This window comes from Canis lupus, chromosome 1 (genome assembly GCF_048164855.1).
Source record: "Canis lupus baileyi chromosome 1, mCanLup2.hap1, whole genome shotgun sequence".
Lineage (NCBI taxonomy): Eukaryota > Metazoa > Chordata > Mammalia > Carnivora > Canidae > Canis > Canis lupus.
In genome coordinates this window covers 119,014,146-119,040,749 of record NC_132838.1, presented here as the reverse complement: position 1 = coordinate 119,040,749, position 26,604 = coordinate 119,014,146, and the positions used below count along the sequence as shown (strand labels likewise).

Genomic DNA, 26,604 nt, shown 5'->3' with positions numbered 1-26,604 from the left:
CGATATCCACATGGTTCACATATCACCTTCCCAATGAGGCCCCCTTCTACACGTTTAGGTCTTGAGACCCGTCTCTAGCCTCCAGCTCCCCGCCCAGCCCTCCTCACCCTGCTCTGTTTTTCCTTCTCTCCATAGCATTTATCACCCTGTCATGTTAAAATAACTTGCTCATTTCTTTTGTTTATGGTACTTAGAATACTCTGTCTCTCTGCTCTTTGGAATTTAATTCTACAAGGGCAAGATCTTTATCTGTTCTGTTGACGATGGATCCCGACTGCTTAGAATAGTGCCAGGCACTTAGTAGGTGCTCATTAAATGTTTACCACACATCTGGTTACCTCTGGGGAGGGGGGTGTAGGGAGTAATAGGAAGGGATGCAAAGGGGACTCCACATACTGGTGGTTGTTTTATTCTTGGACAGTGAGTGCACTGGTGGTTCTTCATATTTTTTTTTCTTTTCTTTTCCTTTCTCTTTTTTTCTTTTCTTTTCTTTTTTTCCTTTTCTTTCCTTTTCTTTTCTTTTTGAGGAAGAATCTGTGCACACGCATGTGCAAGCGGGGGGCAGGGGCAGAGGGAGAGAGAATCCCAGGCAGGCTCCACGCCCCAGCACAGAGCCTGACGTGGGGCCTCAATCTCAACGACTCTGAAATCATGACCTTAGCGGAAATCAAGAGTCCGACGCTCAACCGACTGGGCGCCCCCTTCATATTCTTTATAAAAATATTTTTGTGTATCTGAAATGTGTCATTTTGAAGAATCAAAGAGGGTCAAAGAGTACGATTGTTATATGGCATGTAGCAATCATACTAAGTGGAATAGTCTCCTTCCCCATGTGAACCTATTGCCTTATTTTGGGGTGTTATCCTGTGTCAGTGGCTGAAAGTAGAGCTTCCTGGACAGATGCATTTGTAACAGGGGAGCTGCAGAGGGAGAGAGAAAAAAGGGTGGGGGGCGGTTCTGGCCATCAGGGCAGATTGGCTCGGACGGTGAACAGAAGGAAGGACGCCCCAAGCCAACTTGCAGAAGCGACTGTCAAAGCATATTGGGGACAGATGCCAAATCAGGCGGGTCAGCTAAGATCACGATGGCCTGGGCCCAGCTTCCGAGAGCAGGGTGCCTGGGGGCAGGTATCTGATGACCCTTGGCGGAGGGCTTGCCAGAGGAGAGCAGGGAAGAGGAACGATGTTACCTGAGCCACCAGGAAGGACAAGGGCAGAATGGGAAAGAGATTCTGGGTTCAGGGATCTGAACGGAGGACTCCTGGGGCGGGCCTGACCTGAGTAGGACGGAACTCAGAGCTAAGCTCGGTGACACCCGGTGGCCCCAGCAGATCCCCAGAGCCTCCAAGGGAAAGCCGGTTGCTGGATTTGTTCATCATGCTCAGGTTATGTCCGTGATGCTGAAGGCAAGAGCATCTGGGCTGCGGGGAAGCTCGGGCGCAGTGCAGGGCCCGGGGTCCACGGATGGGGTGAGCTTGCCGGGGCTCCCAGCCGGTGGACACGTCTCCGCCCCGCCTCAGTGCCCCCGATGAGCACGGTTCCTTCAGAGGAGCACGATTGATCAGGCCAGACGCAAAACAAGTGGCCAGGACTGGGATGAGTGAATATTCATTTGGAAATGTCAGTGCGCACGGGGAGATTATGCCTGCCGTGCCCTGCCTGGCAGGATCGATTCAGGGCCTGAGGTGAATCCGATGTCTCCAGGGGCTGAGGGCTGGGGCCGGGGATCCTGGGTAGCATGGGGGCGGTGCCCTGGGACGTCTGGAGCCGGGGGGGTGGGGGATCAGACATTCACAGCTCTCGAGATGCTGATTGAGGCTGGGGCTTGCCTGTGTTTGTGGGGTCTGGGTATCCTGTCCGGGCCTTTGTCTTCAGGGGCCACTCCCTGCACAGGGGCCACCAGGCTGGGGACAGCTGTATGCATGGTAGGGGTTGAGGGACCTCAGGACACCCAGGTGCTGGGGGAGGGGGGCGGGTGGGGGCCTGCTGAGCCCGCCTCAGTCTGAGCGTCCACCCCCCACCACGGCCCCGGGCGCACTGAGGGAAGGGGCTTCACCATGTCCAGCTGGGGCCATCTCTAGTCTCTAGCTGAGCCCCTTCCCCCTGCTTCCATCAGTACATCTCTGCTCTGCACGAATGGGGCCCGGGGGCCCAGGGAGGCTGGGAGATTTGGGACCAGGGTCCCACGTCCTCACCTTGCGGTAGGTGGGTGGATGTTTGGATTCACCCACTGTACCCTGGGAGCCCTGGCCCCTGGCTGGGAGCCTCCTGAGCAGAGGTGGGAGGTCATCACGGCTGGCCTGGGACGCCAGGGCCCCTGCCAGGTGCACGGTCACCTGGGTGTGGCCTGCCCCGCACGCCCCCTCCCCGCCAGCCCCAATTAGCCATCTGCAGGAGCTGCTCTCGGCATGGGGGAGGGCCGCGGTCCCTCTTCTCTGTGCAGACTGCTCGGCTAATGAGGGGGTTTGTGAAATTTTTAATTATGGCTTCCATGCCTGGCTTAATTATTTGCATATGGCTTTTACAAGTGAGAAGAGGACGCCTGCGTGCAGGGCTCCTCCTCAGCCCCACGTTTGACTTTAATTAAAGGCAGAACCTGAGGTCTTTCCATCACTAATGATCGTGGAAAATTAGCTTCCAATTCCCAGGGGTCGCCGGAGTGATGCACCCTGAGGCGGAGAGGGGGGACGGAGGGGGACGTGGAGCGGGAGGCACAGATGGCAGATGGCCTGCCGGGCTGCCACTTCCGAGCCCCTCTCCAGCCCACCCTCCCCACCCTGCGCCCGCCCCACTCCAGGCCCCTGTGGGAAAGGGAGCCTTGTCTCCTCTGCTGATGGGGGGGAGGGATCCTCATGGTCATTGTCCTTGTGGCCACAAGGCAGAGAGGTGGGAACTCCTGAAAGGCCCCCGTGCGTGCGCCTGGACACATGACCCCTCACACCTGTGCTCGCCCAGATGCACGGACACGTCTGCAGGCCCACGCGTCCACGTGCACACATGTCACAGACCCGCTCACAGGTGAGCCCAGGTCCCTCTCGGGAGCCAGCGGGCTAGTGCTGCGGGCAGGATGCGACCATGTGCAGAGGGCAGGCTGACAGCGGGCTCGTGGAGGGCTCCCCACGGAGATGGGGGGCCCCGACCCCTCCCCGGTGACAGGGCAGGCCTGTGCTGTCGTGTGCCCGAAGCGCAGCCTCCTCGCCCCCAGGCAGCAGGGTAGACCCTGGGACGTGACACGCGGAACGGCGGACAGCACTGCCTTGGACTTGGACCTGAATCCAAGTGTGTCTCCACCACTTCCTCACAGGGTGGCCTTGAGCAAGTGGCCCGGCCTCTCTGAGCCTGTGCCCTCATCTGTAAAGTGGGGGTGATAGCTTTTCCCGCAGCTTTTGTACCAACTCTGGGTCTCCCGTCCCCTTTGTCTCCTGGTCTTTCAGTTTGGAGGCGCCGACCCCACTCCCGGCTCCAAGAAGGGCGGTTTCATCCCCCTGGTCTCAGGCCTGCGCCCACCAGCATGGGGCCTACCCCCTGCCCCCGCCCAGGAACCGGGTCTGGGAGGTGCTATGGGCTCAGAGTCTGGGAGTTTTGTGCCATAGCAAGGGATGGGGTCCCCCTCCTCCGCTCGATGTAGCAAGGATGCCAGTAGGCTGGCCTGTGGCCGCAGCCGCCACGCAACCATGCAGAAGCCACCTGAGGATCAAACCCACCCAAGGGGGCGCCTGGGGGCTCAGTGGTTGAGTGTCTGCCTTCAGCTCAGGTCATCATCTGGGGTCCTGGATCGAGTCCCACATCAGGCTCCCTGCATGGAGCCTGCTTCTCCCTCTGCCTGTGTCTCTGCCTCTCTCTGTGTCTCTCATGAATAAATAAATAAAATCTTTAAAAAAAAAAAAAACCTGCCCAAGGACAGAGGAGCGGAGCCCCAGGAAGGACCCGGGTCCCCTTGACACTGTGGGGCTACAGGATTCCCACGGAGATAGGTTTTCTGTCGCTCACCTCCCAGCACGTCCTGCTTGTCACAAGTCTTGTGTCAAATGCTGACCTGACACTGTCTACACACAGTCGATGACAAGTGCTGACACGGGCAAGAGCGGGTCTCCTGGCAGTGGGCCAGCCACGCCCCCCGTCCCCCCACCACCCTCCCCAGGATGCTGCTGTGTGCGCCAGGGCTGGGCCTTCCCCGCGGGGCTGCTGCAGCAGAATCCCACAGACTAGGGGCCCTCGGCAGCCAAACTACATTGCCTCTCGGTCCAGGAGGCTGGAAGTCTGAGCTCAGGGTGTCAGCGGGGTGGGCTCCCTCTGAGGGTGGTGCAGGGAGACCTGCTCCAGGCCTCTCTCCCAGATTCTGGGGGTGGGGGGTAATCCTTGGCATGCTTTGCCTTGTAGCTCTCTGCCTTTACCCTCACGTGGCTTTCTCTCTGTGCGCATGTCTGTCCAGATTTCCCCTCTTTGTAACAACACCTGTCATCTTAGGTTAGGGGCTCAGGCTACTCCAGGGTGACCTCCTTTCAGCTCATTACCTCTGCTGTGATCTTTTCCCAGATTAGGTCAGATTCTGAGGGACTGGGGGTTAGGACCGCAACTTGGTAATTTGGCAGGGGCGACACGGTTCAACCCGTAACTGGTGGGTATGAGTGTGACTGTGTGTGTCACTGCTGGGTGGACCCTGTGCCGCCACAGTGACTGTCCTCCCGGCCGGGGCAGAGGCCCTGTGCTGGAAGCCTGTGTTTCCGCGTGAGTGCCTCCAGTTACAGAGCTGTGGGAAGCGGCTCCTGACCAGCGAGGCTGCTACAGCCTCTCCCCACACCAGCTGACTCATAGGCTTTTTCTCCTCTCAGCTGCTTTGGCACGAAATTCCTTGAATCATTTTTATCCAGAGGTCGGGTGCCTTTCCCCAGTCTGGGTGATGCTTTTCATGGCTGCAGTGGTGATGAGTGAACCCCAGGCCAAATCCAGCCTGGATATGAGTTTTGATTGGCCCAAGTAGGTTTTCAAAATGTGTGTTGCTTGCCAATTTGAGAATCAAGAAATTTCAAGTTAAAAAGCCCAGGTTTCCTGGGTGCCGGGGTGGCTCAGTTGGTTAAATGTCCGACTCTTGATTTCGGCTCGGGTCATGACATGGGCTCTCTGCTCAGCAGGGAGTCTGCTTGAAGATTGTCTCCCTCTCCCTCTGCCCCTCCGCCCTCATTCTCTCTCTTTTTCTCTAAAATAAATGAATAAAATCTTAAAGAAAAAAATCCAGGTTTCCAAACTGGAAGATCTGAAGGCCTGGATCTGCTATCAAGGGTTATTGGCTATGTCATTCTGAAAATAATTTTTCACTATAAAAGTATTGTGTAGTTAGTATAGGAAATGGCCTGCTTCCAACAAGTGTGTTCACTGAAGACCAGTGATTGGCCACACTGGATCTCATCATGAAAATGTGTATTTCTGCCTGTGTCTTTCTCCTTGCAGCAACCATGCAGGACTTAGGGCTCAAGTGTCCCTTCATTTGACAAGGTGACACAAGGGCATGGGTGGGACTTGCATGGATGCCATTCTGCTGTGGGGTGCTCCCAGCCAGTGAGCGCTGCCTACATCCTTGGCCCAGCAAACATACCATAGAATATCATGTCCAGGGATCATAAAGAGTTAGCACCTTTTCTCTCTGTGTCCTCGAGGCTGAGAGATGAGAAAGTCAGTGACCTAGGACAGCAGAAAAGAGGCAGAAGGCTCAGGGAGAGAAAAAACAGATCCCCTGTTTGTTGTCCAACATAAGCAAAAAAGTCAGCAAAGCCTTTTGGAGACAAGAGCAAGACCACCCAATGAGGAGCACGTGCCCTGAAGGGAGAGGACTGGGACCCAGTGGCCCCCTCACCTGTCCTGAGCCACTTCCCTCTACCCAAGGACTGTAGGAAAGAGCCCAGAGCTCTTTCCTCGACATTAGCATCTCACTAATGTTAGAGGAAAGCCCGAGGGGCTCTGGGAACACACAGGAGGGCCCCTCACCTGGTCTGGGGTCCATCAGGAAATGGTGAGAAATGAGACTGAAGGCAGGAGAGCTGCAGACACTGGATACTCAGTGGGCCTTGTGGAATATGCTAAGACATTGAGACTTGGACCACTGGGCAGCTGGGGGCCCTCAGACCCTTTTGAATGAGGGAGTGACAGCAACTGCCCTATGGGGATGTTGACAGAGGATGTCAGAGAGGTGGGGGAGCTGTCCAGGCACCCGGTGCTGAATCAGCCTCACCGAGAGGCTGGCAGAGAAAAAAGTTGGACAGGAAACACCCAGGAGACTGAGTCTACAGTTGGAGTGGAGAGAGGGGGAGGGAGGGTCAGGGTGAGCCCACATTTCTGGCTTTCCAACACCCTCTGGTGAAAGTGGGGGGAGGCATTGAGGGTCAGTAGGGTAGAGGAAACTTGAAGCACCGGATGTCCACAGGAGGGGGATGGGCGGCAAAGCCTCATGGAGAAGGCAGGCTCATATCTTAGAACTTCCAGGTTGCTCACAGCTCTGGCCCCCTCCTGGTAGCCTGAGGGAGACCCAGTTCTCCACAGAGCAACCAGAACAGGGCCAGCAGACTTGATAGCTCTGCCGTGTTCTTAGTCTTTGAGTCCTCAGGTCGGATGACACCAGCTGTTCTGAAGAGAGCTCCAGGGAAAATCATGCTGGACTAGTGGGGATCAAGAATGTGATGGTTAGCCACGGAGCCAGCTGAAAGAGGCCGGCCTGCTCCCAAAGGGGATGCATCGCACGTGCACACTGTGCACCACATGCTGGGCTCCACATGACCTCAACCCGAAGGATTGAGCTGGTCCTAGTGTGCAAGGAAGGATCCCTTCCTCTCCTCTCCCCCACCCCTTACTAGTTCTCTCTTTGCTCACCACACATTGCCCGAACACCTACTCTGTGCCAGGCATTATTGGCAGCTGGGAACACAAAGGCAAGTCCTCTGGGGCCTCCCTGTGCCAGCCACAAGGAGAGGGATTCCCTGGAAGGAAGCCAAACCTCCTTGCCATTCTCTCTTCTTCTGGAGTCTGTGGATTGCCGTTTGCAGCTTGGAGGCAGCTGCACCCTGCCAGGGGCCAGGGCATTCTAGGTTTACTCATACACTCCTTTCTGTCCATATTATACCCCAACTTTCAATTTTGAGAAGTAAATATGCAATTTTTTCCTCCCTGTAATTTTCCCTGCTGTGGCTGTGGATGTCAGAGCAGCTGGAAAATGTGAAGAGCTCAGTGCTTTCTAAAAGTAAAAGGAGGCCGTGCAGCATCATACATCGTCTGCTGCTCTTGGCGAGACCCAGTGGCTCTGCTGGGGGTGGGGGGGAGATGCTCTCCAGGCTGTACTGTCAGGGGAACTTTTAACCCAAATAATCCATGCCCCTGCCTTCCATTAGCAATGAGATAATCGCCAAGAACAAAGCATGTGTGCGCGCACACGCGTGCGTGTTGCAGGGATGTTAGCAGAGGTGAGGTGAGGGTATCTGCTTACGCAGTCAGACTTTCTGCGTGTTCCTCTGGAGACTTTCAGACCTTCATGTCTCAGTAGCTGAAGGTCAGGACAGTTTGATCTATGCTTCTGTTTGGGAGAAGCAGTGAATAGGATGCAGAGAGGCAAGATTTGAGTCGGGCAGATCTGGGGTGGCTTATGTAGAATGTAACCTTGGCCGGGTTTAGTCTCCCTGGATCTTAATTTCATCCTCTGTGAGATGGTGGGAGACCTGGAGATGCGCTGTCCAGCTCCCCCTCCAGGAAGGATTCTCTGAGCACCCACGGGACATGTGGTCAACAGCCATGCCCCAGCTGTCAGCTCCTTCAGGATCTGCTTTGGCTGCAGCAGACTGTCCGATCTGGGGTCATGCCTTCCCCTGGGCGTGCCACATCCAGCTACTAAGTAGGGTGAGGCATGAAGATGCAGCCATTTACGCCTGCTACGGGACACTCCCATGGGCTACACCTACTTCAACATTCTCTGCCCAGGCTATGTTGGACCTACATCCCCTGTCTAACTTCTTCTTCTTGCTTTGACTTCCTCCCTTTTCCCTTCACAGGCATTGATCCCTAATAAATATTTTGTACCCTAGACTCCATCTCTGCATCTCCTTACAGAGAACCAAACCGGTGTCAAACAGGGATAACGATTTTACTTTGAGAGGTTATTGTTCGAAAGCTAAATGGGATGTTTATGTAGTATCCAGCATGGCACCTGGAAGGTTAACAAAGCATGATACACATCTATTCATTCTCCTTGCCCTAAAAACTATGACATTAAATCCCATTTCAGGCCTTGAGCAGTCGTTCATAGCCTGTGCTCTATAATATCGGCTTGGAGAAAGTGGCCCTGAAAGCCTGTGCCTCCTGCTAGGTTGGAGGGTCTGGCAGAGGACTCTGGAGCCAGTCTTGTCCCTGTGAAGTTCATTATCCATGGATCACATCAGCTCTCTTCAAGGTTCCTCACTGAAAAGAAATTGAGCATGCAAATGCTCTTTTATCATAATCACCACGTATCCACAGGGTAATTCATAAAAGAGCTGGAAATATATTGAAATTCAATATTGTTTGAGTCCAAATCAATATTAATAATTGTTTGCATTTTTAAAGTGCAATTTGCAATTGAAAAATGCACAAAGATCAACCAGTAGTTGCTAACACATCAAATTTTTCTATTAAAGGCATAGTCCCTTAACTTTAAAATGTTTCTTATACAACAAAGGATGGCGCTGATCCATGAAAATGGTTATCTATTATTTACGTGCACAACATTAGAATTTGCTTCCATTATGCATGAGTTGAAAGGCCAGTTACTTTTAAGTTCTTGATTTTTAAAAAATTAAACTGTTCATTTTGGGATAATTTTAGATTCACATAACAGTTGTAAGAAATAATACCGGGTGATCTCAGTGTATCCTCTTTCCTGTCAGCCTCCTCCCGTCCGTGTTGTAAAACGAGTCACAACGAGGATGTTGACATTGATATAGTCAAGATAGAGGACATCTCCGTTGCCACAAGGGTCCCTCATGTTTAAATTCTTTAAAAATTGAAGATCTTTATTTATTTATTTATTTGAGAGAGAGCACGCAAGTGGGGGGAGGGGCAGAGAGAGAATCTCAAGGAGACTTCCCTCGGTGCATGGAGCCTGACAAGAAGCTCCATCCCACAAACCATGAGATCGTGACCTGAGCCAAAACCAAGAGTTGGATGCTTAACCGACTGAGCCACCCAGATGCCCCCCCAAATTAAAGATTTTTAATCTTAAAGATAGTAGTGGGATCCCCATCACTAGGCCTGTTTAGATTTCTGCCTTAAAATGAATTCTTAAAAAAAAAAAAGAATTCTTAAAATGAGGCACTATCTCTGCTGGGCTCCGTGTAGATGTTCAAACAGAGAGAGCAGTGGTCATCTAGGGAGGGAGTGGCCTTAAGTGGGACTCACCTCAGCCGGGCAGGCCTCAGGGGAGCAAGGTTTTGTGGCTCAGAAAGAACCTGAGAGCACAGTTTCCAGTTTAACACCTACATCCGAGGCCTCTGCTTCTTCCACAAGGACTGAGTTGCCTTAAAGGGAAAGAGCTTGGCAGCTTCGTCCGTGGAAGCCCAGCAGCGATTCAGATTTGCAGCAAGGGACGGATGGCAGGTGTGCATAAGGGATGTCCTAGCCAGAAGGCCTCCTGCTCTGCCTGAAAGTGGCCTTGTGCAAATGAATTTCACTAACACCTTTCTGTTTTGACACTTGTCTCGCACCAGCGCTGCAAGGAACTTGGGAACTCATCTACAATGGATATTTTGGGCACAGGCTGATTTGGAGATTGGGAAATACAATCGTAAGGGTCCCACAACTTGGAGGGACAGATAGGCCGAGAACCTGGGCTACCCCCTCTGAGCCTGGTGTCCATCTCGTGGCATCTGGCTGCTTTCTTCAGGCTGCCTCGACCACAAACCCAGCTCCCCTCTGTCCTGGTCGTGTTTCACACGGGCATGAACTTGACCCTTCTCTCATCCTCAGCTCCTGGGCCCATATGTAGTCACCTGTGAGATGAGGGAAGCTAACAGGTAGAGGGTGGTTTCTGCTCAGTTTCAACCTTTAGTTTGCTTTTGTTTTTGTTTGTTTGTTTTTACTGTGGTAAAATACATATAATATAAAATTTACTATTTTTTATTTTTTTATTTTTATTTTTTTTTAAGTTTTTTTTTTTAATTTTTTTTTAAATTTTTATTTATTTATGATAGTCACAGAGAGAGAGAGAGAGAGAGGCAGGGACATAGGCAGAGGGAGAAGCAGTCTCCATGCACTGGGGGCCCGATGTGGGATTCGATCCCGGGTCTCCAGAATCGCGCCCTGGGCCAAAGGCGGGCACCAAACTGCTGCGCCACCCAGGGATCCCTGTTTTTTTATTTTTTTAAAGTATTTTATTTAAGATTTTATTTATTTATTCATGAGAGACAGAGAGAGAGAGGCAGAGACACAGGCAGAGGGAGAAGCAGGCTCCATGCAGGATCAAGCCCTGGGCCAAAGGCAGGCGCTAAACCACTGAGCCACCCAGGGATCCCAATTCACTGTTTTTTTAAAGTTTTATTTATTCATATAAGTAATCTGTACACCCAACATGGGGCTCGAATTCATGACCCCAAGGTCAAGAGTCACATGTGCCTCCAATTGAGCTGGACAGGCGCCCCTAAAATATTACTATTTTAATCATTTTTAAGTCCAGAGACATTGAATACATTCACATTGTTGTGCAGCCATCACCACCACCCATCTCCAGAACCTCCTTCAACTTCCCCAACTGAAACTGTACGGATTACTTAACAATTCCCCATTCTTCCTCCCTGGTGACCTTGATTCTACGTTCGGCCTCTGGATTTGACTGCATGGAGTCATACAGTGTTTGTCCCACTGTGCCGGGCTAGTTTCACATAATACAACGTCCTCAGTGCTCCTCGAAGTTGCAGCATGTGTGGTGTTTGCCGATTTCTGTGTTCATTTGTTTTGTTTTTAGATTCCGCATGTAAGTAAAATCAGGATATTGCCTTTCTCAGTCTAAATTATTTCACTTAACATAATACCCTCTAGTTCCATCCCTGGTGCAAATGCCAAGATCTCATTCTTTTTTTTTTATAGATGAATAACAACCCGTTGTGTGCTTGTATATATACACGGTATCTGTGTCCATTCACCCATCGTTGGACACTTGGGTTACTTCCGTATCTTGGCTATTGCAAAATATGCTGTAGTGAATATAGGGGTGCATGTTATCTTTTTGAATTACTTGTTTTCGTTTTCTTCGGGTGAATACCAAGAAGCTAGGCTATAGAGTATTTCCATTTTTAATTTTTTGAGGAACCTCCATACTGTTTTCCATAGTGGCTGCACCAATTTACATTCCCACCAATAGTGCACCAGGGTTCCTTTTTCTCTACATCCTTGCCAGCATTTGTTGTTTCTTGTATTTTTTTAATTTTAGCCATTCTGATAGGTGTGAGGTGATATCTCTATGATTAGAAAGAAATATTCTGGGATCCCTGGGTGGCGCAGCGGTTTGGCGCCTGCCTTTGGCCCAGGGCGCGATCCTGGAGACCCGGGATCGAATCCCACGTCGGGCTCCCGGTGCATGGAGCCTGCTTCTCTGCCTATGTCTCTGCCTCTCTCTCTCTCTCTCTCTGTGACTATCATAAATAAATAAAACTTAAAAAAAAAAGAACTATACTGTTTTGATTACTATAGTTTTGTAATATAGTTTGAAATCTGGGGTCATGATACCAATGCTTTGTTCTTTCTCAAGATGGCTTTGGCTATTTGGGATCTTTTGTGGTTCCACATAAATGTTAGGATTATTTGTTCTAATTCTGTAAAAAGTAATATTGATATTTTGATCGACATTGCATCTGTAGATTCTTTGGGTAGTATGGACATTTTAACAATACTTCCAATCCATAAGCATGGTTCTATTTTCCTATTAATCATCTTCAGTTTCTTTTATCAATATCTTATAATTTTCAGAATATAGAGCTTTCACCTCCCTGGCTAAATCTATTCCTAGGTATCCTATTCTTTTTGATGTAATTATAAATGGAATTGTTTTCTTAAGTTCTCTTTCTGTGAGTTATTAGTGGATAGAAATGCAACAGATTTCTGGATCTTGATTTCATATCCTACAACTGTACTGAATTCCTTTATTAGGTCTAATAGTTTTTTTTGGTGGAGTCTTTACGGTTATATTTTTATATGTCTATATATTGTAATATTTGCATATCATTTGCAAATAGTGACATTTTGCTTCTTCCTCATCAATTTGGATTATTTCTATTTCTTTTTCCTGTTGAATTGCTGTGGCTTGGACTTCCAATACCATGTTGAATAAAAGTGGTAAAAGGGGCATCCTTGTCTTGTTCCTGGTCTGAGAAGAAAGGCTTTTGGCTTTTCATCATTGAGTATGATATTAACTATGGGTTTGTCACATATAACCTTTATTATGCTATACCCACTTTGTTGAGAGTTTATCAAGAATGAATGTTGAATTTTGTCAAATGCTTTCTCTGTGTCTAATGAGATGATCATATGACTTTATCCTTCATTTTGTTAATGTTGTGTATTGTGTTGATTGATTTGTGAATGTGAACAACTGTTCTGCATCCCTGGAATAAATGTCACTTGATATGTTGAATGATCCTTTTAGTGTATTTTCAAATCCAGTCGGCTGACATTTTGTTGAGGATTTTTGCATCTGTGTTCATCAGGGATATCAGCCTGTAATCTTTGTTTTTTGTCATGTCTTTGTCTGGCTTGGGCATCAGGGTGATGCTAGCCTCGTAGAATTAATTTGGAAACATTTCTTCCTCTTCTGTTTTTGGGAATAGTTTGAGAACGATAGGTATTAGCTCTTCCTTAATCATTTGGGAAAATTCACCTGTGAAGCCATCTGGTTCTGGACTTCTGCTTGTTGGGAGTTTTTTGATTACTCATTTAATTTCATTACTAGTAATTAGTTCAAATTTCCTATTCCACCCTGATTGAGGTGAGGAAGATTGTATGTGTCCAGCAATTCATCCATCTGTTGTAGATTGTTCAATTTGTTGGCAGTTTTTGTAGTAGTCTCTTACAATCCTTTGTATTTCTGTGCTCTCAGTTGTAACTTCTCTTATCTGATTTTATTTATGTTACTCTTCTCTTTTTCTTGACTAGTCTAGTTAAAAGTTTATCAATTTTGTTTATCTTTACAAAGAACTGACTAATGGTATCATTGATCTTCTCTATGGCTTATTTGTTTTTCTTGTTTTGGTTTAGTTTTGGTTTTGGGGTTTTTTTTTTTTTTTTTTTTTTTTTTTTTTTTTTTTTGGTCTCTGTTTCATTTATTACTGCCCTGTCTGATCTTTATGATTTCCTTCTTTTTGCCAACATTGGACATTTTTTTTTTTCCTAGTTCCTTTAGGTAGAAGATTAGATTGAAATTCTTCTCGCCTTTTGAAGTAGGCCTATATCCCTATAAACTTCGCTCTTGGAACTGCTTTTGCTGTGTCCCAGAGATTTTGAACCATGTGTTTTTGTTTTCATTTGTCTCCATGTATTTTTTTGTTTCCTCTTTGATCCATTGGTTGTTTAGTAGCATATTGTTTAGCCTCCACACATTTGTGTTTTTTCCAGTTTTTTCTTGTAGTTGATATCTAGTTTTATACCATTGTGGTTGGAAAAGATGCTTGATATGATTTCAATCTTAAATTTATTGAGACTTGTTTTGTGGCCTAACATATGATCTTAGAAAATGTTTTATGTGCACTTGAAAGAAATGTATATTCTGCTGTTTTTAGATGGAATGTTCTGTATATATCTTTTAAGCCCATCTGCTCTAATGTGTCATTCAAAACTGCTGTTTCCTTATTGATTTTCTGTCTAGATAATCTATCCATTGATGTAAGTGGGGTGTTAAAGTCCCCTACTATTGTATTACTGTCAATTTCTCTCTTTATGTCTGTTAATATTTGCTTTATATATTTAGGAGCTCCTACCTTAGGTGCATAGATATTTACAATTATTATATCCTCTTGTTGGAATGATCCTTTTATCATTGTATAATGCCTTTCTTTGTTTCTTGCTGCAGTCTTTGTTTTAAGGACTATTTACTGTGATTGCTGCCTCGCCTTTTTTTTTTTTTTTTTTGCTTCCATTTGCATGGAATATCTCTTTTTCATCCCCTCAGTTTCAGTCTGTATATGTCATTAGTTCTGAAAGGAGTCTCTTGTAGGCAGCATATAGATGAGTTTGGTTTTCTGTACATTCACTCTGTGTCTTTTGATGGCAGCATTTAGCGCAGCTGCATTTAAAGTAATTATTTACAGGTATGTATTGTCATTTGTGAATTATTTTTGCGATTGTTTCTATATTTCTCTGTTCTTCTTCTCTTGCTCTCTTCCCTTGTGTTTGATGACTTTTAGTGTTACACTTGGATTCTTTTGTCTTCACTTTTTATATAGGTTATAGGTTTTTGGTTTGTGGTTACTATCAAGCAACACATACATAACATAACATCCTATGTATGTAGCAGTTTATAATAAGTTGATGGTCATTTAAGTTTGAACACATTCTAAAAGCACTTTTTTGCTCCCCCCTCCACGTTTCATGCATATGGCATCATATTTTGCATCTTTTTATTTTATGTATCCCTTGACTAATTTTTGTAGAAATAATTGATTTTACTATTTTTGTATTTTAACCTTCATACTAACTTTATAAGTGATTGATCTACTACCTTTACTGTATGCTTGCTTTTGCCAGTAATTTTTTTTCTATCATAATTTTCTTACTTTTAGTCATGGGTCTTTTCTTTCACCTGAAGAATTCCCTTAAACATGTCTCATGGGCCAGTTTAGTGGTGATGCACTCCTCTAACTTCTGTCTGGGAAACACTTTGCCTCTCTTTCAATTCTAAATTATAACTTCGCAGAGTAGAGTATTCTTGGTTATTGGTTTCTTCCTTTCAACACTGAATACATCATGCCGCTCTCTTCTGGCCTGAAAAGTTTATGCTGAAAAAGCAGCTGATAGCCTTTTGGGGTTTCCCTAATATGTAACTGTTTTTCTCTTGCTGCTTTTAAGATTCCCTTTTTATTGGGACACATGGGTGGCTCAGTGGTTGGGTGTCTGCCTTTGGCTTAGGTCGTGATCCCAGGGTCCTGGGATCGAGTCCCACATCAGGCTCCCCACAGGGACCCTGCTTCTTCTTCTACCTATATCTCTGCCTTTCTCTGTGTGTGTCTCATGAATAAATAAATAAAATCTTTTCAAGAAAATATTATTTTTTTATCTTTATGTTTTGTCGTGTTATGTGTCTTGATGTGGACCTCCTTGGGTTCATCTTGTTTGGGGCTCTCTGTGATTCTTGGACGTGGATGTTTGTTTCCTTCCCTAGGTAGGGAAGTTTTCGGTTATTATTCCTTTGGGTACATTTTCTACCCTTTTTTTCTCTCTCTTCATCTAAGATCCCTGTAATGTGAATGTTTTTATGCTTGATGTTGTCCCTTAACCTATTTTCATTTCTTTTTTTTTTCCAGTGTAGTTGTTTTTTACTACCCTGACTTCCAGGTCACTGGTCTGCTCTGCATACTCTAATCTGCTGTTAATTCTTCTAGTATATTTTTCATTCCACTTAATTGTATTTAGCTCTGACTAGTTCTTTTTTATACTTTCTATTGAAGTTCTTATTGAGTTCCTCCATTCTTCTCTCAAGTCTGGTGAGTATAATCATTAATTTGAATTCTTTATCAGATAGATTCCTTATCTGTGTTTTGTTTAGCTTGTTTTCGAGGGTTTTGTCTTGTTCTTGTGTTTGAATCCTATACCTGTCTCCTTACTTTGTCTGACTCTGTGTTTGTTGCGTATGTATATATATGGTGCTTGCCTACGTGGGCTGTGAGCACCTCCTTTTGGGACTGGGCTGACTGCTGAGGGTGCACTGGTGGGCTGGGCTTGCTTCACAGGCAGTTGGCTCAAAGGGCCAACTAGCTATGGTGTGTGCTGGTTGGTAGGGCTCAGTCCCCCACTCCCTGGGTCAAGATTTGCTCTGGAAGTGTGCCAGTTCTGACCAGAGCTGCTTGTTGGTGTGGCAACTGATGGCCCTCTAGAAGGGCACGGGTCCTGCCTGGGGCTGCCCAGTGTGGGAACTGTTTTACAGGGGAGTCTTCTGGTGGGTTGGGTTGGGCGGGGCTCTTCTGCAGGGGAATGCTGAGGCAGGGCAAGGTGCTAACCAGGTAGATGGAGAGCATCAGAACTGGCTCCCACAAGCATCTGGCCAAGGCAGAAGGAGGGCAGGAGAAATAGCACCTGTCAGCACTTCTGTTCCTGGAGAAAATTGCAGAGCCCTAATCCTCCAACACGTATCCTAGAATTAGTCAATAAATCCCCTTCATGTATACCCCCAGACACTTTTTAAACTGATGCTTCTGTGCTGGGTCTTGGGGCCCAGTGATATAGTGCACTGGTCCTTTAAGACTGGAGAGTAGGATTCCTATAAACCTCCAGCTCTTCTGAAGGTAAGTCCCGCTGATTTTCAAAGCCAGACATCATGGGGGCTCATCTTCTCTGTGCAGATCCTCAGAGCCAGGGATGCCTGGTGTGGGGCTTCCCCTCTCACTCCTCCATGCCTGTGATGTCCCTCCTGCTTGTGGGTTGTCACATCCAAGGTTTGGTTCCCGACTTTATCTCTGCCCCTCCTGTTCTTCTCAATATGGTCTTCTCTTCATATCTTTAGCTTGGGAAGCTCTGTTTGGCTAGTCTTCAGGTTGTTTTCAGAGTGAGTTGTCGCACATCTAGTTGATGCTTTGGTGTGTCCACAGGTGGAGGTGAACTCAGGATGCTCCATCTCCATTATCTTCCCCCTACACTCCTCATTGACTTTTGATCAACACATTCAAATTTTAATTTCAAGTAGCAATTTCCTAGCATAATCCATTTGTTTGTACATATATTATGTTAACTAATACATGTGTATACGTAGGACTAGAGTCCATTTACCTCCATGAATGTATTAGTCTTCAAGCCTCATGATTTGAAATCTGCCCTACCAAAATGAGGATACAAAAGTGGGGTTCCGCTGGTGAGTGTGTGTTGGGTATGTGGGAGCTGCCAGGTTCCATCAGGCTCTCTAATGGAGCTCACTTCATTGCCTCCACTTTTCTCACAGGTTTGGGCTACTCTTTGGGCCTAATTCTAACCCAGACCTGATCAAAACAAACTCACAGCTCCCTAAAACATGCATGGCCTTTTAGAAATTCTAGGTTCGTGGAGTGCCTCTCTGGAGATGGCCCAGACATCCCGATCTGTCAACCCCTGCTCGTGCCACATGCAGCGCAGATTATTGATCACCTGCCCTGTGCCAGGCACAGTGCTGAGTGCTGGGAATACAAAGATGAGGAGAGGCTGTGACACTGCTCTGGGGGCCACATCATGCGGTTGGAGAAGGGCTGTCATAGAGGTACACATGCTCATGGGTTTGGGGGGTGGGTCCCCATCCCACATCCTGCCAGGATTGGACTCAGTTCCTCTACCTGCATAATTACTGTCCCCTACCCTGCCTCATAAAATGCCCCAAAAATGAAGTCCTGGGTAGAGATGTATCCATGGTGTGGTCCTACCCCCAAGCATTCAAGGGCATCGTAGCTTATGACATCTTGGCCAGGCTCTCAGGAACCCCTTTTAGGGCCCCTTGCTGCAGCTGTGTGTTTGCAGGCTTCCTCTCCGCCTCTTTGTGTAAGCCATGATGGGAAGCTGGGCTGTAGCCTGGTGGATCCAGGTGTGGGGACAAGGCTTCGGGGCTCTTTGAGCCTGATTTATGCCTTGGGGCTCCCTTTCCTCCCACCCAGCGGAGAGTATGGGGAATTGGAGGGAATCCCTGCCTTGTAATGGGATGAGTGTGGCGGGGGTATTGCCTCCCCCAGGAGTGGGGTGCACCGTGCGGGCTAGGACGCGCGGAGGCTGGGCCCTGGGCACTTCAGGACCCTGGCCAGCGCCCTCCCGCGGCAGGTGGGGCTGCAGGTGGGGTGGCAGGTGGGGCTGGCGTCACCCTTGCAGAGCCTTGCAACTTTATGCCTACGCATAAAAACTGGAGGGACTCATCCCGGAGTTTGCTGCCGCCGCCGCTGCTGGGAGAACGGTTTTAATTAGCTGCAGGATTTTAATGAGCTGAAATCAAGAAGAACCCCATCTCAGAAGCAAGCAGGAGCCGCACACACGGAAGAACTCGTCTGACAAAACAGATGGAGGTGGTGTTCTCAGGGGACGGGCTGTGTGCTCCGATTAGCGAGGAGCGGCTGGGTTACCGGGGTCAGGGGGGTGGAGGGGGTGGGGGGGGCGCAGGAGCCTCGGAGGGGCAGAGGGGGAACCGGGTGCCGGATTCAAGGTGACGCCGGTGGCTGGCTCCATCCTCCTCAAGTTGCCATAGCAGCCTCTCTCCCGATGAGCAGTTCCTCCTGGAGCCCTCAGCCGGGAGGGACGTCATTGTTCGTTCCTGCCCGTGCAAGGAGGAGACTGACTGGACGGAGAACTTTCTGGGGCCCGGGGTCCACATACCAAGTGGGTGCTCCCATGGGCACAGGGCCGGGCGCCTCGGGCTGCCTCCAGGGGTCCCCACGGCCACAGGGGGTCCTCTGGGTGACCGGGGGAAGCATCCAGGCCTCGGAGCAGCCGCAGCCAAGCGTGTCCTTGGAGCCATCCGTCCATCTGCCTGCCGGCCTGTCGCCACTGGAGGTGCGTGCGTTTTGGCTGAATTCCCAAGTCCTTGCTTGTGCCCTAAAGTGAATTTTCCCAAGAGACAAATTTTTAAATCAGATAAATAAGGAAATGGGAGGAATCCTTGGCCCTGACCTGTGTCCCAGGAGGTGTTTACAAGATTAATTGGATTTTTTTTTTTACAGTAAAAATTAGTGATGCCACTCGGTCCTCAGGGAGAGCGAGCCGCTGGGAAAACTAGGGATTGTGAGGACAGGACCTTCTAGAAACTAAGTGGGCTGTTTGTTTTTCTTGCTTCAGTCCTCCTGGCTCTGCCTCAGTTGTTTGAATCTTCTTATTGTCTGTTGGTCTTGGAAGGGAGGCAGGGGTGGGGGGGCAGTGCAGGGTCTTCCGCTTGTCAGTGGAGCTGAGCGTGATGCAGCGTGCGGTGAGGATGCGACGGTCCCAGGTGGGAGCGGAGGCCTGTGAGTGTGCTTGTGGGGCCCTGGGCAGCCTGGCCCCGGCCTGGGACGGATCGTAGAGTCCGCTCCCCCTGGCAGCAGCTCGACTCCCGGGAGACAGAGACAAGCAGCCTTGGACCAGCATCTCTCTGTTACCTTAAAACTAACGTGAGACTTTGAAGACAAGGACCCCCGAGGGAACAATAGGGGAGCAGATAGGCACACTCTCTGGAGTGTTTGCTCATCTCCTGTGCACCCTCCACCTTTCAAGGAAGGAGGTTCCTCTGCTTCTGTGACGGTGGCCCCCTCCCGGGGCAGCGAAGACCCAGCCAGACCGCAGGCCAGTCACCCAGGAGGGGAGGCGCGCTAACCTTCCAATTCCCATTTGCACACGGCAGGGAGTTGGCTGGGTAGGTGGTCTGCGGCGAGAACAGACACAGAGGAGGGTCTCAGAGGGGACGGCTGGGCCCTGATGCTTAGGGGGCGGTCAGGGAAGGCCTCTAGCACCAGCTGCCCTGGGCCCGGAGAGGGGGCCATATGCTCCTGGGGGGTCAACAAGAGGGAAGGTCTCTGAAACCAGACCCTCGAATGGTTGATGCTCCTGCCGTGGTGCAGGTCCAGGTCCCAGGGCTGGTTTCCTCTGCCCACCCCCAGATTCGGGGGCAGGGATGTGGGTCTCCTGCTGACTCCCAGGCACTTGAGCTGCTGGAGCCTGGCTCCACGCGGGGGCTTTGGTTTGGGTAGGTTCAGAATCAAGTGAGGATAGGTCACTGCTGCAGGACAGGAGACGGCTCTCCTAGCTTGTACGGTGACAGCGTGACAGGCTGGGGAGCGGAGGGGACTGGCCAGTTCTTCCAGAGCCATTTCTGCGGCGCCGGCTACTGTAAACAATGCAGTGATGATTGCACATGCTTCTGAGGTCCCCACCCCCTTTTTTTAATCAAATAGAGCCTTTGGGCCAAGACTGGGTGGCACTTTATTAGCTGTTTTACTGGGCAGCCATGTATCCTGGCCTTAAACTTGCCGCTGTCTTTACCCTCCTTCCTCTCTTTGCCTCACCCGAGCTCAGATTGGCCTCCTGGCCTTGCGTCAGACTCAGGAGGCCCGGGTGGCTGCAGGCGGTCGGGCAGTGTGCCGCCACCACCGCCAGCGTCATCAGGGCCTTGTGGCGCTTTCTTTACAGCGGGGATCTTGCTGGGGACCGTCGATGGTGTGTGTGCCTATGTGTGTTTGCGTGTTAGAGCGTGAGCATCTTCTCCAGAGAGGCCTTGAGTGCCTCCCCGGCTCCCTATCTGAGGGCCTTGCCCCGCTGCCGAGTCCGTGTGTGACCCCCTTCTGCTCCCTTGCCTCCTTTCCATGACTGTCAGGGCAGCCCCGGGGGTTGAGCCAACTGCTTTGGGGCAGGAGGGCCCAGAGTGAGGACGAGAGACAGAAGAGCTCCATCTCCCCCACTGTCCCCCAGACCTCGAGGTCCGCCCTGGTGGTCCCTGCATGCGGTGCCTGTCATCATGGAGGGAAGGGCTTGGGAGACCCAAGGACACAGGGCATTCCGCGGGCAGTGTTGAGAGTGACCCCGTCCTCCGGTGGGGCCTGCACTGCTGCGTCTGTGCCTTTGCAGGATGAGCCAGGCCCCCAGGACAGTCCTGTCCCCGGCAGCCCTGGAGCCAGAAGCCACAGGGCCCCCCACAAGGGACTTCAGGGTCGGAGCCTTTGGGGACCTGGGGCTGCCTACTTTGGCCCAATTGGGCCAGACTGTGGGTCGAGATCGGGGCACCCCAGGGCCATCTGCTCATAGGAAGGGTAGTTCCTGCCGTGGGGTGAGGCAGGGCTAGAGCAGGACAGGTGGCGAGCCCCATGCAGGGGTGTCCCTGCTGATGGCAGGAAGCAGCCGTCTCTCTCCGGGGCGGGGGCCACAGCAAACCTGAGCCCTGCTCGGCGCTGCCTCCCGAACATAAAAGCTGGGAGGTCGTGGGAACCGCCTGCTCGGCAGGGCCCAGAGAGCCCGGCGCGTTCCCGCGCGTGGAGGCCTGGGGCGGGTTAATTAAAGTTAACTGAGTGAAAACATAATTACAGAGACTGCAGAGGGGAGAAACCCAAACCTGCAATTTACCACTCTTCAGCCCCAGAGCTTTGCGGAGAATAGTCTAGACCTTGCGAATTTTTGTCTGGGCTGGGGAGGGAAGGACTCTTCTTCCCATTCCTGCCTCGTGCCTCCCCCCCCCCCCCCCGCCCCAGGAGCATGAGGACACAGAGGGACGATAGCTGGGGCTTCCTCCCTCAGCGCCTGGATGCTTGGGCAGGAATGGGTTCCCCAACCAAAGTACCGTGCCCAGGGACACCCCGGGCAGAGAAATGCCCTTGTGCCAAGCAGTCACGTCTGGTTGGGGGGTCCCAGCCACCCACCTGTGATCTCAGAGGCTGCTGGAAGCTGCCCACCTGGCCTCAGCCTCCCTTGGCGCTGCCCTGTATCAAGGTGGGAGAAGCTCCTGCAAGGCTTCTTGGGTGGAGAGGGGGTGGTATCTCTGCGCCCCGAATACTAGGGATGGGCGAAGGCACAGAGCGACCCTCCTCTAAAAGGTGAAGTCCGGGACTCCCTGCCTGTCCAGCATGGCCTCCTGTGCAGATCCCTCTTCACCTGTCCCGCTCCAGCCCTGCCTCACCTCACTGTAGGAACCTACACCCTTCCTATGAGTAGATGGACCTGGGGTGCCCCCATCTTGACCCACAGCCTGGCCCAATTGGGAGTACTCATTGGTTTTGGGGGTGTTTGGCCTCTATTTCTCTGCCCTTCAGGAGGAACCAGGGTGAGGGGCAAGTCACCTGGGCCTGCTCCGGGACTGCAGTGGCCAGAGCAACAGGTGTTCGTCTGCAGGGACACAAGGGATGTTGTCACCCGCCTCTGAGCCTGGGATCTGTCAAATGCAGGTCTGGCTGCCTCAGCAACAGGCCTGAGGGCCTCGAAAGTGGGAGTAGCTGTGATCTGGCCAGAGCTTTGGCTCCCGCTGGTGCACCTGACTACCTGGAGGAGTCTCTATTCCTCTAGCCCCCCCATCTGTCGGGGAGACCCAGCTCTGGCTGTTGAGAGGAGCAGCCCAGGAGGGGGAGTCTCTGTCTCTTATAGCCTCTCGGCCTGGAAGGCTCCTGCTCAAAGCATCTTGCTCTGTGGAGACCCTTGTCCCCAGCATCCCGCAGAGAGGAGCCAGGGCAGAGAGATCCAAGAGCTTCTCTGTCCATCAGGCTGGTTGCAAGGGACGAGGACCCATATTGCTGGATCTGTACCTAGGCCCCCTCCAGGGAGCACACTTGTTCTTCTGGAAGCTCGGAGAGTGCAGGGGCTCTTACTGGCTGTGGGTCTCTGGGCTCCACCCTGGACTCCCCCCGGTAGAGGCCAGAGTGTCCCAGAAAAACCATGGGGGTGCAGATACAGGAGACCCTGCTAGGAAGCTCATGTCCCAGGTACAGATGGTGACGGACTTCCCTCAGCCTCCTTGGGCTTGAAAAGGTGGAAGTGCCCAGTGGCTTAGTCAACCGGTTAAGCATCCAGCTCTTGGTTTTGGCTCAGGTCATGATCTCAGGGTCCTGGGATGGAGCTCTAGGTCCCTGAGCAGGGAGCCTGCTTATCCTTCTCCTCCCTGAACTCCCCCCACCCCCGCCACCAAAAGAAATAAATAGTCTTTAAAAAAAAAAAAGTGGAAGGGAGATACCTGAGTAAGTTCTAAAGGATGGAGGGATCCGGGATTATGCTTGGTCACACGGTGACTGGGGCCTCACCCGCACGGGGTGTCATGGCCTGGGTGATGGACCGTCTTTCTCTCCATCTGCCCCCATAGACCGTGGCCTGATGGACGCTTGGTGTGGATGATGAGGGAAGAACGCGTCTCCCACACCCGAGAGGTGACCCCGGAGCAAGCCCCGGATGACCCTGCGAGCCGGAACCATGCGGCTGGCCTGCATGTTCTCATCCATCCTGCTGTTCGGAGCCGCAGGCCTCCTCCTCTTCATCAGCCTGCAGGACCCCACGGAGCTCGCCCCTCGGCAGCTGCCAGGTGAGCCCTTGCGATCGCTTACCCCGGCTTTCCTGTGTGGAGCGCAGGCCTCGTGGCTGCCCCGGTGCCGTCTGCGCCGAGACCCCGGCAGGCAGAGGAGGGGTCCTGGCCTGCTCCTGGCGGGCATCAGCCTCTGGCCTCTGACCCAGCCGGTGGCCTCTGGCCTGTGCCCTCCTCTTGAAATGATAGCCAGGCTGCCCGCGTCTCACCCACTTGTTGCCTTTGGGGAAGCTGAGGTTTCAAGAGGACTCTGCTGTCTCCCGGGGCCTCTTGCACATGGTCCGGGACGTCAGAGGGTGAATGACTCTCCCCATGGGACTCTGCTTCTGGGCCAGCCCAGGGACCCCTCAAACCCAGCTCCTCCGGCCTGGGCCGAGGGAGTTCAAGGTACCTCCTGCCTTTGCGAAGCTGAGATTGCTCCTGCTGGTCCCCACTGCTGCCTGCCTCCTCCTGCCCCGCGGGAGCCGCGGAGGGGCGTCCCCTTCCTGACCTGCAGAGGTCTGCTGGGGACAGGTGGGAGGCAGCGAGGGCAAAATGGAAAGGGTGGTTCTGGAGCCTCAGGCAGGCCGAATATGGAGACGGGGAGCTCGGGCAGGGTTCCTGCTGCTGAGACACAGCCCCCACTTGTCTCCCAGCCGTGGGCCTGGGAGCCTTTAGCAGGGGTGTCTGCGAAGACACCAGTGTGTCCGGGACATGGACAATACGGAGGAGGAGTAGGGGCTGTGGATTTAGGCAGAGAGATTCCCGCACCACTCTTGCCTGCAGCTCATTGTACAGGGAGGGGGCCCCGGGTACCCAGGCCTGCAGCCCCCTCCCCAGCCCCACCCCCGGCTCTGGGCGGCCCTCCCCTCCTAAGCACGGACTGATGACCAGTAGGCCTCAGGCGGAAAGTCAGGAGGAGCACCAGGAGGCTGGAGTGGGGCCCCCTGGGGGCCTGGCAGCGGCTACCAGGGGCCTGGGTGGGGAGGCCAACGCCTTCATTTTTTCATCGTGAGGCAGCAAGAGGCAGCCAGGGCGGTGGGACCCCAGAAGACAGCAGGCGAGTCACTGGTCCTGGCTCACGCCTGGGCCAGACCCTTGTGGGCGGTGACTGGGAGAGGTGGGCCTGGCTTCTCCCCTTCTTCTGGAGAAGCAAGGGCATGTGACTGAGCCGGCTCCTCCGGGAGCTGGTGGGGGACGGTGCAGCCTCACGTGACCTTTAGGACGGCCAGTGGCCCCGTGTCAGCAGAACCCGGCCCTGTAGGGTCGGGCTGTCAGGCGGGCTGAGACTGGCTCCCCACGTGTACATTATCTGTGCAGAAATGAGGTCCTGAACGAGGGCCCTTAAATATGGCTTGGGGTGAATGGTGTGTCCTCAGGGTGACCCGTGGATCTTTGGTGCCTGTTTTGGGGTGTGCATGGTTGTGGCGCATACACAGGGTCCTGCGTGCGGGGTGTGCGCTCTGTGGGACAAGCATGGGAGAGAAGGCGTGTGTGTGTGCGCGCGCGCGTGTGTGTGTGTGTGTGTGGCGCCCATCTGGGCAAGTGCCCCCCTCCGTGGTACCCTGCAGGGGCAGGGGCCGTATTCCTGGGGTGAGACGGGTCTGGTGGCCAGGACGCATGCCCGCCACGCCGCAGCCCACCGGCCAGCCGAGCGCTCGCTCCTCGTGTCTTCTCTATCCGCCAGCGTCGCCGGGCACCGCTGCCCCTGCCCCTGCACGAGTGGATCCTTTCCATCAGTGGTGGGACTGGGCGCCCCCCCCCAAGACAGCTGGGGGGTCCCCCCCAAGACGGCTGGGCTTTCCAGGGTAGAGGGGCGAGCCGGGGGAGGAGCTCAGAGCCTCGGGCTGGCGGGGCGCGGAGGGTGACACAGAGCTCAGGCGAGTGTCCCCCTGCGGTGGGGACGGCGTGGGCCGGGCCGACCCGGGGCGCGGGCTGCAAGGGGAGCCGGGGATGGGCAACCTTGACGCTCGACGTTAAGTCACATCAAACACAGTCATAAAACTTTAAGTAATGCTTATGTTACATTCCCTGAGCAAAGTGTTCCTGACACAGGCTGTTTGTGTTGATTTGTTACTATTCATTTATTCTTTCCCTGTACTTCTCACAGCAGCCTAATTGTGATTCGGTACCAAGAAAGCAATATCAAAGTAATTTTCCACAACATTAGTTACAATTTTCTTCTGATCTTTCAAGTGAAACAATCCCATCCTGTTGGCTTCTCTGAGCATATAAACCTTGATTACATTTATCTGTTGGAAACCAGTGCTTACAAAGTGTATGTATCCAGTTGCACGGGTGGGTGGCCCCGGGGGCCTGGACAAGCCTCTCCCGGTGGCCGGTGGCCGTCTGCCCGTGGGAGGTACAGAGTCAGGAGGCTGCCCTGCGTCGGATTGGAGGAGGCCCTTGGGGATGCCGTCCACAGAGGAAGCCCCCCACAGGCTCCTGTGGCTTTCACAAGTGCCAGCGACCCCCCCCACCCCCTGGGAACTGGGGAATACGGTGTCTGGGAAGCCGCCGACCAAGGTGGGAGGGAGAGGATGGGCAGGTGGAGATCTAGAAACAAGCTCGTGAGTGGGAGAAGGAGCCTTTAGTTGCTGCGGTCCCTTGGGTCGGGGTGCTGCTCAGGTTCTCCCCCGTGAAGTTAGTTATCGGGTGTTAACAGCATGCGAACCTCTCCGGGACCACAGCAAAGCTCACCTGCCTCGTGCATTAGATGGAACCTTACGGGCTTGCCAACATTTGTAGATCAAGCCATTTATTTTTTATTTATTTTTTTTTTTTAAGGATTTTCTTTATTTATTCATGAGAGACACAGAGAGAGAGAGGAGGCAGAGACACAGGCAGAGGGAGAAGGAGGCTCCATGCAGGGAGCCCGATGCGGGACCCGATCTGGGGACTCTAGGATCATGCCCCAAGCCCAAGGCAGACGCCCAACTGCTGAGCCACCCAGGCATCTCAGATCAAGCCATTAAAAAAAAAAAAAAAAAAAAAAAGTTTGCTGTATTTTAAGTCAATTGACCCTTTTGACATGTGAATAGCTGCTGGTTAACCTAGCTTCCACCTAAGATTAGCTTTTGGGGTGTAGTGTGTATCAGAGAATTCACCTGTCCCATGATTTCCCCGTCTCCAGAATTGCCAGGCCCTGGGGCCTCAGGAAACTCCCTGCTTGACCCAAGAGACTAGACTTGCCCCCTTCTCTAAGTGGAAGACTCAGAGAACAGGCCAGAACCAGGAGTAACACATCCTAGCCTGCTGGACCGGAAGATGCGGAAGACGGACGCCGCACCGCACGCGGGACTGGGCAAACTGTAATTTTGTGAGTGGCCTTTTTCTGTGAACTTTTTATTATATAGGGTTTGGAGCACAGAGAGTCGATTGGAATAGTACGGTGACCCCAGGCACCCAGTACCCAGTACCAGCACGCTCCATCATGGCCAGGCCGGCCCC

At 51.7% G+C, this 26,604-nt stretch overlaps 1 protein-coding gene across 5 annotated transcripts in view; it reads left to right on the top strand.

The window, feature by feature from the left end:
- CHST8 (carbohydrate sulfotransferase 8) overlaps positions 1–26,604 on the top strand; it is a 129,085-nt gene that overhangs the window by 40,443 nt on the left and 62,038 nt on the right. For 4 of the 5 annotated variants that reach the window (XM_072782245.1, XM_072782247.1, XM_072782250.1 and 1 more), the window contains one exon: positions 22,960–23,175. In XM_072782245.1, coding sequence (XP_072638346.1) covers positions 23,046–23,175 — 130 coding nt within the window. In that variant the 5' untranslated portion in view covers positions 22,960–23,045. Of the gene's footprint in view, positions 1–18,391; positions 18,708–22,959; positions 23,176–26,604 lie in introns of those variants that run through there. The other variant, XM_072782246.1, reaches the window with a different exon arrangement.